Source organism: Peromyscus maniculatus, chromosome 14, assembly GCF_049852395.1.
Source record: "Peromyscus maniculatus bairdii isolate BWxNUB_F1_BW_parent chromosome 14, HU_Pman_BW_mat_3.1, whole genome shotgun sequence".
Taxonomy (NCBI): domain Eukaryota; kingdom Metazoa; phylum Chordata; class Mammalia; order Rodentia; family Cricetidae; genus Peromyscus; species Peromyscus maniculatus.
In genome coordinates, this window is record NC_134865.1 from 88,255,101 (window position 1) to 88,267,898 (window position 12,798).

At 40.3% G+C, this 12,798-nt stretch overlaps 1 protein-coding gene across 2 annotated transcripts in view; it reads left to right on the plus strand.

The window, feature by feature from the left end:
- Positions 1-12,798, plus strand: part of Esyt2 (extended synaptotagmin 2) — a 93,401-nt gene that overhangs the window by 34,154 nt on the left and 46,449 nt on the right. For both annotated transcript variants that reach the window (XM_076551564.1, XM_076551563.1), the window contains exons 2-4: positions 4,768-4,809; positions 5,476-5,610; positions 7,762-7,838. In XM_076551564.1, the coding sequence (XP_076407679.1) occupies positions 4,768-4,809; positions 5,476-5,610; positions 7,762-7,838 (254 nt within the window). The remainder of the gene's footprint in view (positions 1-4,767; positions 4,810-5,475; positions 5,611-7,761; positions 7,839-12,798) is intronic.

Here is a 12,798-nt window from a genome sequence, read left to right on the forward strand (position 1 = left end):
CTGCACTGCCTTTGAAGCTTGAGCTGAGGAAGTTAAACTGATAAGCTATAGGCCTTCAAAGCCTTCAGTAAGGTGAACTGAAAAGGAAGTTCCTGTTTTCTAGAATATTGTTCGGTTAGCTAAATTTAGTAGTTGGGAGGCCAGGCAAGAGAAGCCTTGGGGGAAGCAGGTGAGGACATCAGATATCAGAGGGCAAGTATATTCAAAAATTAGGTGCTGCAGAAATGTGACTTTGGTATTCACTCTGAAATTACAGAAGTTAGAGTGCATCTACACTGCACAGGTTCCCGTGTCAGCAACAGAAGGGGCCTTTTGATCTTTCCTTCCATTGCTCCTAGTGGTTGGTTGCATTAGAAGGAAAAGGTAGAATGGGAAAGAGCCTCACAATAAATTAGAAGGATCCAGTACCAAATACCTGTTTTAATGCTCTGCCTGCCACTAACTATCCCATTCCTGATCAGACTTTTTTTTTTTAATATATATATATTTTATTTTACAATACCATTCAGTTCTACATATCAGCCATGGGTTCCCCTATTCTCCCCCCTCCCACCCCCTCTCCTTACCCCAGCCCACCCTCCATTCCCACCTCCTCCAGGACAAGTCCTCCCCCAAGTACTGCGATCAGCTTGGTAGACTCAGTCCAGGGAGGTCCAGTCCCTTCCTCCCAGACTGAGCCAAGTGTCCCTGCATAAGTTCCAGGTTTCAAACAGCCAACTCATGCAATGAGCACAGGACTTGGTCCCACTGCCTAGTTGCCTCCCAAACTGATCAAGCCAATCAACTGTCTCACCTATTCAGAGGGCCTGATCCAGCTGGGGGCCCCTCAGCCTTTGGTTCATAGTTCATGTGTTTCCATTCATTTGGCTATATTTTTTTTTAATAATTGAGTAAAACTGAAATTTATTATATGCCACAGTCGTCCTAGGGACCTCCATGCTATATATATAGCCTCTATGGTTCTATGGGTTGTGGTCTGATTGTTCTTTATTTTATATCTAGAATCCACCAATGAGTGAGTACATACCATAACTGTCTTTCTGGGTTTGGGTTACCTCACTCAGGATGATTTTTTCTAGTTCCATCCATTTGCCTGCAAATTTCATGCTTTCATTGTTTTTCTCTGCTGAGTAGTACTCCATTGTGTATATGTACCACATTTTTTTCATCCATTCTTCCATTGATGGGCATCTAGGTTGTTTCCAGGTTCTGGCTATTACAAATAGTGCTGCTATGAACATAGCTGAGTATGTATCTTTATGGTATGAATCAGCATTCCTTGGGTATATGCCCAAGAGTGGGATGGCTGGGTCTTGAGGTAGTTCGATTCCTAATTTTCTGAGAAACCGCCATACTGATTTCCACAGTGGTTGTACAAGTTTACATTCCCACCAACAGTGGAGGAGTGTTCCCTTTGCTCCACATCCTCTCCAACATTGGTTGTCATTGGTGTTTTTGATCGTAGCCATTCTAGCAGGTGTAAGGTGGTATCTCAGAGTCGTTTTGATTTGCATTTCTCTGATGATTAAGGATGTTGAGCATTTCTTTAAATGTCTTTCAGCCATTTGTAGTTCTTGTTTTGTGAATTCTCTGTTTAGCTCTTTAGCCCATTTTTTAATTGGACTGTTCAGTACTTTGATGTCTAGTTTCTTGAGTTCTTTTTTTTTTTTTTTTTGGGGTTTTCGAGACAGGGTTTCTCTGTGTAGCTTTGCGCCTTTCCTGGGACTCACTTGGTAGTCCAGGCTGGCCTCGAACTCATAGAGATCCGCCTGCCTCTGCCTCCCGAGTGCTGGGATTAAAGGCGTGCGCCACCACCGCCCGGCCGAGTTCTTTATATATTATGGAGATCAATCCTCTGTCAAATGTGGGGTTGGTGAAGATCTTTTCCCAGTCTGTTGGCTGTCTTTTTGTCTTATTGACTGTGTCTTTTGCCCTGCAAAAGCTTCTCAGTTTCGAGAGGTCCCATTTATTAATTGTTGTGCTCAGGGTCTGTGCTGTTGGTGTTTTATTTAGGAAATGGTCTCCGGTGCCAATGCGTTCAAGAGTGCTTCCTATTTGCTTTTCTATTAAGTTTATTGTAACTGGATTTATGTTCAGGTCTTTGATCCACTTGGACTTGAGTTTTGTGCATGGTGACAGATATGGATCTATTTGTAATCTTTTACATATTGACATCCAGTTATGCCAGCACCATTTGTTAAAGATACTTTCTTTGTTCCATTGTATAGTTTTGGCTCCTTTGTCAAAAACCAGGTGTTCATATGTGCATGGATTAATGTCAGGGTCTTCAATTCGATTCCATTGGTTCATATGTCGGTTTTTATACCAGTACCAAGCTGTTTTTATTACTATAGCTCTATAGTAGAGTTTGAGATCAGGGATGGTGATGCCTCCAAGGGTTGCTTTATCGTATAGGATTCTTTTAGCTATCCTGGGTCTTTTGTTTTTCCATATAAAGTTGAGTATTTTTCTTTCCAAGTCTGTGAAGAATTGTGTTGGGATTTTGATGGGGATTGCATTGAATCTGTAGATTGCTTTTGGTAAGATTGCCATTTTTACTATGTTAATCCTACCTATCCATGAGCATGGGAGATCCTTCCATTTTCTGATATCTTCTTCAATTTCTTTCTTTAGAGATTTAAAGTTCTTATCAAAAAGGTCTTTCACTTGTTTAGTTAGTGTTATCCCAAGGTATTTTATATTATTTGTGGCTATTGTAAAGGATGATGTTTCTCTGACTTCTTTCTCAGCCCTTTTATCATTTGTGTATAGGAGGGCTACTGATTTTTTTGAGTTGATCTTGTATCCTGCCACTTTACTGAAGGAGTTTATCAGCTGTAGGAGTTCCCTGGTAAAGTTTTTGGGGTCACTTATGTATACTATCATATCATCTGCAAATAGTGAAAGTTTGACTTCTTCCTTGCCAATTTGTATCCCTTTGATCTCCTTTTGTTGTCTTATTGCTCTAGCTAGAACTTCTAGTACTATATTGAATAAATATGGGGAGAGTGGACAGCCTTGTCTTGTTCCTGAATTTAGTGGTATCGCTTTGAGTTTCTCTCCATTTAATTTGATGTTTGCTGTCGGCTTGCTATAAATTTCTTTTATTATGTTTAGAAATGTTCCTTGTATTCCTAATCTTTCTAAGACCTTTATCATGAAGGGGTGTTGGATTTTGTCAAAGGCGTTTTCAGCATCTAAGGAGATCTGATCAGACTTTTAAAGTGCTAAACTACTTCAAAGTAATGTAAAGAAATGGCAAAGTCCTGATTACAAATGAATTAATTTTTTACCTAATTTGATAAGTCTAACAAGCCTGTCCACTCGAGTCCCTCACTGTAAGCACCAAATTTCTTCCTGTTTCCTGGGGAAGTATACTCCTTTCTTGTGCACTGTTTGACCTGGGTTAAAATTTGCCCCTCAGTGATGACAGAGCACAGCATCTAGAGTTAAGCAAATGTGTAGCAGTCCACTGACTGAACTTTTACCTTGCTGAACATTGCCTTCCCTAACTTCTAAGTCATTGTCTCCATTTGGAAGGTTTTTGCACTCCACCCCACACCAGTTAATTTATGCTTACCTAATTTAGAAATGACTTATTTCCACTCTAGCTTGTCTCGTGGTTCAGTCATATTATATCCTCCCTGTTATGTGGCTCAAGGGAAGTAAGGCCTGCGTAGGCTTATTTGTAGACCCAGAGGGAACCCATAACAACACCAATGTCACTGCCCCTGCTTGTTCTCCTTTTGCAGTCACTCACTCAGGACTTCTGAGAGCCAGTAATAAGCAATCTGTGATCAACGGCTTGATAGTGACCTATCCTGTGTCCAGGGATTGGCTCCTGCTAGGCCCTTTTTTCTGTTGTTTGTTCTTATAATCAAACTTGAGAAGTACAGTTGGGTCTCAGAAACCTTGGAAGCCATACCCCACCTCTTGAGACTATAACCTATTCAGCTCGGGTTCCACTTCCTTCAGCCAGAAGACAGCATTGTTGGACTGGATTCTTTGTAACTCAGGAAGTTCTGTGCATCAGATCTTCTCAGTCACCAGTACAAAGTTGCCTATGATCCACTGTACCACTAAATCAAAACTATGTGTGGCCTGTGTGCTCTTCTTTTGAAAGCTCCCCCGTGGCCAGAAACAGCACTATCTTCCTTTGGAAAGATGTTTTATTTTAGCTTTATCAACAGAGAAAACATTCTTCACCTACTTTTTAAGTAGGTTTCTTTTTACATTTTCAATCACTTTTCCAATATGTAGGCCTTGCCTATGGAGAACTATGTTCACAGTATGCATTTAGGAGAGGGCAGGAGACTGGTAGAGATGACCCTTGCATATAGAAGTCATCTGGATAGGGCTAAAAAGGGAAAGCAAAAAGAAGAGATGGATTTTGAAGCCTGAGTCTAGATTTCTAGCAGAATGATGGCAATAATAATATTATTTTTAAAAATGCAAGAAGGCATTTCTTTTTGTACTTTGATGTTTCAGATGCCAGGGAATACCCACTTGGGTGGTGGGAGGCAGAGAAGTCTCTGGTGGTATTTGTGGGCCCCAAACCCTTTCGCTCCAAGTTCTCAGAACGTGGCAAGTAAGGTACCACACACATCAACTTCCCTTCTCTGAGACAGTGTTAGAAAGCATTAGAGCAGAGTGTTTTAAAGAGGCATTATATAAACATAGAGCAATAAGAATATGAAATAGCCTAGGGACCATTTTGTTTATGAATGGCAGGAGTCATTAAGTCATGTGTGTGTTTTTCTCTCTCAGGTTCATTTTCCAGACACTGAAAGAGCAGAATGGCTAAATAAGGTAAGATTAGCATATTCTAAATATTCATTGGGAATTAGAGGGCCAGAGACTATCTTCCCATGTTTGGGAATTTCAGTTTTGGTGGTATTGGAGTTCTGATTGCAGTGAGCAGGCTTCCGCTCCCCAGAGGACTGTTGGAAGCAGTGTGACTTTCCCTTGGGAAGAGCAAGAGCTGTGTCACCGACTTAAGAAGATTTATGCACGTGCTTGCATGGCATTGCCATCTGGCTTCATGTCTTCATTCTTAAATAGAGGCTGCTCACATCTGCTTTATAGAAATCACAAGCAGACATTCTAGAAATAATATAAAGAGAAAAATAACTCCCAAGAACTACCCACCACTGTCTGGCCATAGCTTAAGTTTTCCCACAGTCAGTTGAATCCATGGAACTTTGAGTGATTATTAGATATGCAGACTTGTTTAAACAGAATAGCTCACTAAAAGAACTAATTCCTGTATCATATTGTCTAATCAGTGGTTTATTGTTGAAATAAATGCTTAACATATAGAACACATTTGACGGGACTGCTTTTGAATAACAAGACCACCTCTCCCTTTTGTTTTAGTTTTCAAAACTACATAATTATAATTTTTCTTAGTGACTCAACTAAATTATGTATCATACATCATAACAAGTATTTAACATGAGTTCCTTTTCCTTCTAGACTGTAAAGCACATGTGGCCCTTTATTTGTCAATTTATAGAGAAGCTCTTTCGAGAAACCATAGAGCCAGCTGTGCGGGGAGCAAATGCCCACCTCAGCACCTTCAGCTTCACAAAAGTGGACGTGGGTCAGCAGGTCGGTCCTTCCTTCTTGAGTGCCCTTTCTCTCTCACAGTCGGATTGCTGTGAAAGTGTAAGAACAGCGTGAGCACTGCACAAGCCCTAAAGGGAGAAACCAGTGGAAAAGTCTGCAGACTAAGGGTCTTCTTCCCAGCGGCGGGTTCTGACCTTTCCTGCTTCTCACTGTGCTGTTGTTTATGTTTTGTTGTTTCTGTTTTACTTTTTAAATTAATTTCTATTTTTGTTTATGTGTGTCTGTATGAGAATATGCCATACATGCATGCAGGTGTTCATGGAGGCCAGAAGATGGTATCAGAGCCTCTGGAGATGGAGTTACAGGCATTTGTACAGTTGTCTGATGTGGGTGCTGGGAACCAGACTCAAGCCCTTCGGAAGAGCAACAAGTGCTCTTAACCACTGAGCCATTTCTCCAGCCCTGCTTTGACTTATTTTATAGTGACAATTTTAAATACAGATTACTAGCTTTAAAAAGTCTCAATCCAAATTAAATCCCAGCACTTTGGAAGACAGAGGCAGACAGATCTCTGTGAGTTCGAGGCCAGCCTGGTCTACAGAGTGAGTTCCAGGACAGCCAGCAGTGCAGAGACACACATGCATCCAAAACATCCATCCATCCAAAACAAATCCTTAACAATGATTTTTGCCTCTCCATATTTCATATTATATCATTAATATTTATACAGTTTTAAATTACTAAATTTGATTTCATCCAAATTTTTAAATTTTTCAGCATCTTTTAAAAGTTATGAGAAATCATTTCTTACTGATATTTATTGTAGAAAATTTATGATTAATAAATTCTAACATGATAATTATTTTGAGAAAATATTGAGGTTCTTTTTGCATTTATACTAATTTTTAAAATTTTTGACAATTTCATGTTTGTATTGTATTTTATGCAATATATTGTACCATATTCATACCTGAGTTATCCTTTCCTATCCTCTTCCCACTACTGTTGACCCCCTTCTTCCCAACTCGTCCCCCCCTCCTTTTATGTCTCTCCCTTTCTCTCCTTCTTCCTCTCCCCCTCTCCCTCTGTGAGGGGTGGTCTATATTTTGGCTTTTTGAGACAGTCTTGCTAAGAAGAACAGGCTGGCCTTGAAATACAAACTGTAGGTCAGGGAGATGTTTCAGTGGTTCAAATCTCTAATTGAGGATCCAAGTTTGATTCCAGTTACCCACAACAATTGGCTTATCCTCACCTGTGACTCCACCTCAGGAGATCTACACTCTTATGCCTCAGCATACACACAAGTAAAAATAAGTCTTAAAAAAATGCAGCATGTCTTATGATCTGTCTTTTGTGGTTGCATAGTCAGTTATCTGTATCATATATTAAGTATTATTTTTCTTTTTGAGACAGGGTCAGGGTCTGTATAGCTCAGACTGGCCTTAAACTGCAATCCCATGTTTCAGCTTTTTTTTTTTTTTTTTTTTAAAACTATGTATACAGTGTTCTGCCTGCATCCCTGCAGGCCAGAAGAAGGTACCAGATCTCATTACGGATGGTTGGGAGCCACCATATGGTTGCTGGGAATTGAACTCAGGACCTCTGGAAGATCAGCCAGCACTCTAATCCGCTGAGCCATCCCTCCAGCCCGTGTTTCAGCTTCTTAAGTGTTGTGATTATAGGCCTTCACTACCACACTCAACTATACCTTATCTTTTTTTTTATCTACTCAAAGCAAAATTTTTGTGAAATTTTAAAGTGAAAGCTTGTAAAACATAAAAGTAATGGGAACTATTAACAAGGATAGAGTAGAAGAAAAGGATCAGATTAAACTGAAGGAGATGTGGTTTTAAAGGAGCTTTAAATAAAAGCAAATGTATTTATTACATGAGCTAACAGCAGCACTGATGCCGTGTTTATTGAATACTCACTGTATGCCTTGCAGTGTGCTCCATTCAGTATGTCATTTAACTTCACAACCATCTCACGTAGCTGTCACTGTCATGTGTGTCCTACAGATGAGAAAACTGAGGAATACGAGTTAATAAGATGTCAAAGTTCAACAGTGTGTCATAGACCAGAACTGCACTTGTAGTCTGGTGCTAAGCGTGTTCTTATCACACCTATGCTGTATTTTAGTTTGTTTACTTTTAAGCCTTTCTCTGTTTTAAATGAAGCTTTTTATTATTTCAGCCCCTTAGAGTCAATGGTGTTAAGGTTTATACTGAAAATGTAGACAAAAGACAAATCATTCTGGACCTTCAGATTAGGTAAGTGTTCATTTGTGTTATATTTTTGCCATGGCTACTGACACATAGTGTTCACTTAGCTGCATGTATAAGATGGAGGATATAATGAATTTCTTGTCTGCTCTTCATTGGAATTTGATCTAAATGTTGACAAACTTTGAGTTCCTCATAATCTAGATAACTGTCATTCATTAAATATATTAAATATAATGGGGCTGAAAAGATGTCTCAGCAGTTAAGAGCACTTGCTACTCTTCCAGACAGCCTGGGTTTGATTCCCAGCACCCACATGGCAGCTTACAACCATCTGTAACTCCAGTCCCAGGGAATCCAGTGCCTCTTCTAGCCTCCATGGGCACCAAGCAAACACCAGGATATACAGACATACATGCAGACAAAACATCCCATAGACATAAAATAAAATAAATTTCTAAAAATGTACTGAATTATAAAAAAAAAAATATACTCTACAAGAAAACTATAATCTAATAATTAATCCTTATGAGCCTTACTATAAAAACCCTCAACAAAATATTAGCAAATTGAATCTAGTAGCATAGATTATCTAATATCAACAAGTAGAATTTATTGCCAGAATGCAAATGTGATTCAGGATATGAAAACCAATCGAAAAACACACCACTTTATTTTAAGAAGGAAGTGGTATGGGTGGTGAGAGTGAGTCCTTCATGCTTATCTCAGTTGATAGAGAAGATGAATTTAACAAAATTCAGTACTCCTTCATGATAAAAAAAAAAAGTTCAACCTAGGGAAGTTAGACAACACAGTGTGGTGATATTTTATTTGAGCTCTATCAAATAAAGCTTGCCTGGGGATCAGAGGACAAAGCCAGCCACTATATTAAACACAGAGGTCGGGCAGTCGTAGCACATGCCTTTAATCCTAGCATTCGGGAGGCAGAGATTCATCCAGATCTCTGTGAGTTCAAGGTCACACTGGGAACGGAGCCAGACATGGTGACACCTGCCTTTAATCCCAGCACTAGTTAATCATAGAGGTCTGGAGGTCTGTACAGATAGACAGGAAGTGATAGAGCTGGGCAGAGAGAAGTAAGGTGGCAGCGCACAGAAAGATATATAAGGCATGAGTATACAGGAAGTAGCTCTCTCTTGGGCTGAGGATTTCCTAGCAGTAAGAACTTGTGGCTGGCTTGTTCTATTCCTCTGATCTTTCAGCTTCCACCCCAATATCTGGCTCCAGGTTTTTTTTTATTAATAAGACCATTTAATAATTCATATTACAACACAATGAAATAAAAGGCATCCGAATTGAAAATCAGTATTTACAAATGATGAGATCTTACAGAAAAAAAATCCACAAAAAGTTTAAAGCCAGTTGTGATGGTATTTGCATTCAATCCCAGCACTCTGGAAGCAGACTGGCCTACATTCACGTTCCAAGTCAGCCAGGGCAGCAGAGTGAGACTGTCTCAGTTAGTGTTCTATTGATGTGAAGAGACACCATGACCATAGCAACTCTTATAAAGGAAACATTTAATGGGTTAGCTCGCTTACAGTTTAGAGGTTCAGTCCATTATCATAATGATGGGGAACATGGTGGCATGCAGGCAGACATGGTGTTGGAGTAGTAGCTAAGAATCCTACATCTTGCAGGCAACAAGACACTGGGTGGTATCCTGAGCATAGGAATCCTCAAAGCCCACCCCACAGTGACACACTTCCTCTAACAAGGCCATACGCACTCCAACAAAGCCACATGCCTAATAGTGTCACTCCCTATGAGATTATGGGGACCAATTACATTCAAAGTACCACAGAGACCCTGTCTCAGAAAAACAAAATATACCCTTAAAACTAAAATGAATTTAGCCAATTAGGGAAATGCAGTTAAATCAGTTGCATTTCTGTACATTAACAGTGAAAAAATACTAAAAGGAAATAAGGACAGTTTCGCTTGTAATAGGTTCAATAGACAGCTCCATTGGTAAAATGGTTGCTTTGTTCAGTCCCTAGAACCCACTGAGGAAACAAGCATGGTGGTTCATTTGTAACCCCAGGACGGAGGGAGCAGACAAGAGGATCTCTTATGCTGTGGCCAGTCAGCCTAGCCTTAATCAGTGAGCCCTGGTTATCAGTGAAAGATTCTCAAACAAGACAGATGGCTATTAGTAGTTGAATCTGCTTTTTTGAGCCTAGACTAAGGATTTTTTTTATCATTTGTGAATTTCCAGAGTGTATTAATATAATAATTGTATAGACTTTGTGTCAATTATCTTTATTTTAGAAAGAAATGTTGAATGTCTTTGATGTGGGAAAATCTTCATCTTTAAAATATTTGATGCTTATGTAAATACCATTGTCATCAGTGAACTAAAAGAGGAGACATGCGTAGTCAGAAGGTTTCTCTGGTCCTGCTCAGCCCTGCATTCCCCCAGCCCCTCATAAAATAATCATTCAGAGGCTTAATATTATTTACAAACTGTATGGCCTGTGGCAGGCTTCTTGCTAGCTAGCTCTTTCATCTTAAATTAATCCATTTCTGTTCATCTGTGTTTTGCTGCATGGCCTTCGCATTAGCAGTCTACTGGCATGTTGCTCCTTGGGCGGTAGGCTGGCATCCCTCACTCCTTTCTTCTCTCTGTATTATCTGCTTGGATTTCCCACCTGCCTCTAAGCTGCCTTGCCAAGGCCAATGCAGCTTTGTTTATCCACCAATCACAGCAACACATATTCACAGCGTATAGAAAGACATCCCACAGCAGGCATGTTTATGTGTCTTATGTTAGTCAAGCCCCAGAAGACTTGCCAACAGGCCTGGGTATGAGCTCTACAGTGGTCTACTCGTGTCTTAGGTTAGGCTGTATCCCACAAGGTCTGTCCATGGAGCAGATGACAAGCTCCATGGGGATAGAAACCTTGTGCTCGTTCATTGTTCTAGCATTAAACAAATCATTTGAGTAATTCCTTTAATGGATATCAGTTTGAAAATGCAGCTTTAGCAGCATATGTACTCTACTATTTTGTATGTTTTAGACAAAGACCTTAACTACATTGGCAGCAATGTAGTTAGATAAGATAGAGGGGAAGCTGAAAAGAATTGAGAAATAAAGAGAACATGTGTTAGGTTTTATGTTGGTTTAAAAAGGAAAGTTTTTATGATGATTTTATAGCAGGTTACTGGTAAATTTAGCAACAGGGTAGAGAATAATTCTTAATGTGAAGAATCTGTATACAGTGTATACTGGAAGAATTTTGCTCATGTGCTTAGCATGTTTCCAATGGTCTTAAGAACTGAGATACTCGGGGTTGGGGATTTAGCTCAGTGGTAGAGCGCTTGCCTAGCAAGCGCAAGGCCCTGGGTTCTGTCCTCAGCTCTGTTAAAAAAAAAAAAAAAAGAACTGAGACACTTACTGCTCAATAGCAAAATTACAGTTATGAAGTAGCAACAAAAAACAGTTTTATGGTTGGAGGTCACTACAACATGAGGAACTGTATTGTCACAGCATTAGGAAGGTTGAGAACCACTGACTTAGATGCTTCCTGATTTGACTGATCAAATTCCCCAGACTTGCACAAATAGTTTTATGATATCATACTTCTTTTTTGTTTGTTTGTTTGGTTGGTTCTTTGAGACAAGGTTTCACTGTGTTGTGTAGTCCTGACTGTCCTAGATCCCACTCTATAGATCAGGCTGGCCTAGATCTCACAGAGATCCATCTGCCTCTGCCTCCTGAGTGCTGGGATTAAAGGTATGCACCACAACCACTCAGCTAATACCAACTATACTTTTAAGAATGAAGAATGAGGGTTGTTCTGGCTAGTTTTATGTCACTTTGACACAAGCTAGAGTCATTTGTAAGGAGAGAACAGCAATTTGAGAAACTACCGCCTTAAGATCAGGCTATATGCAGGCCTGTAGGTCATTTTCCTAATTGGTGATTGATCTGGGAGGGCCCAGCCCATTATAGGTGGGACCATTCCTAAGCTGGTGGTCCTGGGTTCTATATGAAAATATAGTAAGCAAGCCAATAAGCAGCACCACTCCATGGCTTCTACGTTAACTCCTGCCTCCAGGTTTCTGCCCTGCTTGAGTTCCTGCCCTCAATGCCTTTGATGAACTATCATATGGAATTGTGAGTGAATTAAATCCTTTCCTCCCCAACTTGCCTTTTGTCATGATGTTTCATCATAGCATTAGTAACCCCAGCAAAGACAGATCAAATCCCACACCATCCCATGAGGAATGTATTCAACATTTCATGTTTATGTTGGAAATAAATGCCTGCTTTGCACTGTCCTAGTAAAGAACTATTTGTTTCATATTTATGTTTGAAACTAATCACTGAGAAAAGTGAAGGTTCAAAACAAGCTGTTTCTAACCTTTAACATCATAAAGCCTTTAGAATCTGAGTGAGAATTTTTGTGACTAAGAAGAAAGGTGGGCGATCTACTGCTGGCAAAATAAACTCTAACCTTTGTTGGGTTTTAAGCAAAGGTTTTGTTACACAAATAAAAACACCTTCCATCACAGGAGTGCTCCACCAGCCCCACCCCTCACCTGGGCAGTGCAGGAGAGGTGGCTCTGGTGGCATGGGTGCTGGAGAGCTGGGCCCGCCCCTCGCCTGGGTAGGGCGGGAGAGCTGGCCCCAGTGGTGTGGGTGCAGGAGAGCTGACAGACTGACCAAGTTAGCTACCACCCAGGCCCAGATACAAGGCTTTGATCTGGCCCACTCCAACACCTACCATCTATGAGCTACTGGAGCTCATGAAGGGGTCAGTCCCATGGAACCAAAGCTGTAGGATCTCCTTGACTCAGGCCAACAGGCTATCTGAGAGGAGTCCCAGTAAGATTTCGGGATTGGTAGTGTAGCAGAAGCCAGAGGCTTTGAAGCGGACCAGTGACTCACTGCAATGAACATTTGCAAGTAAAGTTGTTTAGATAGAAGGATATGCTGTGTGACACACCACAGTTTTCACAGCAAGATTTTTTTTTTTTAATT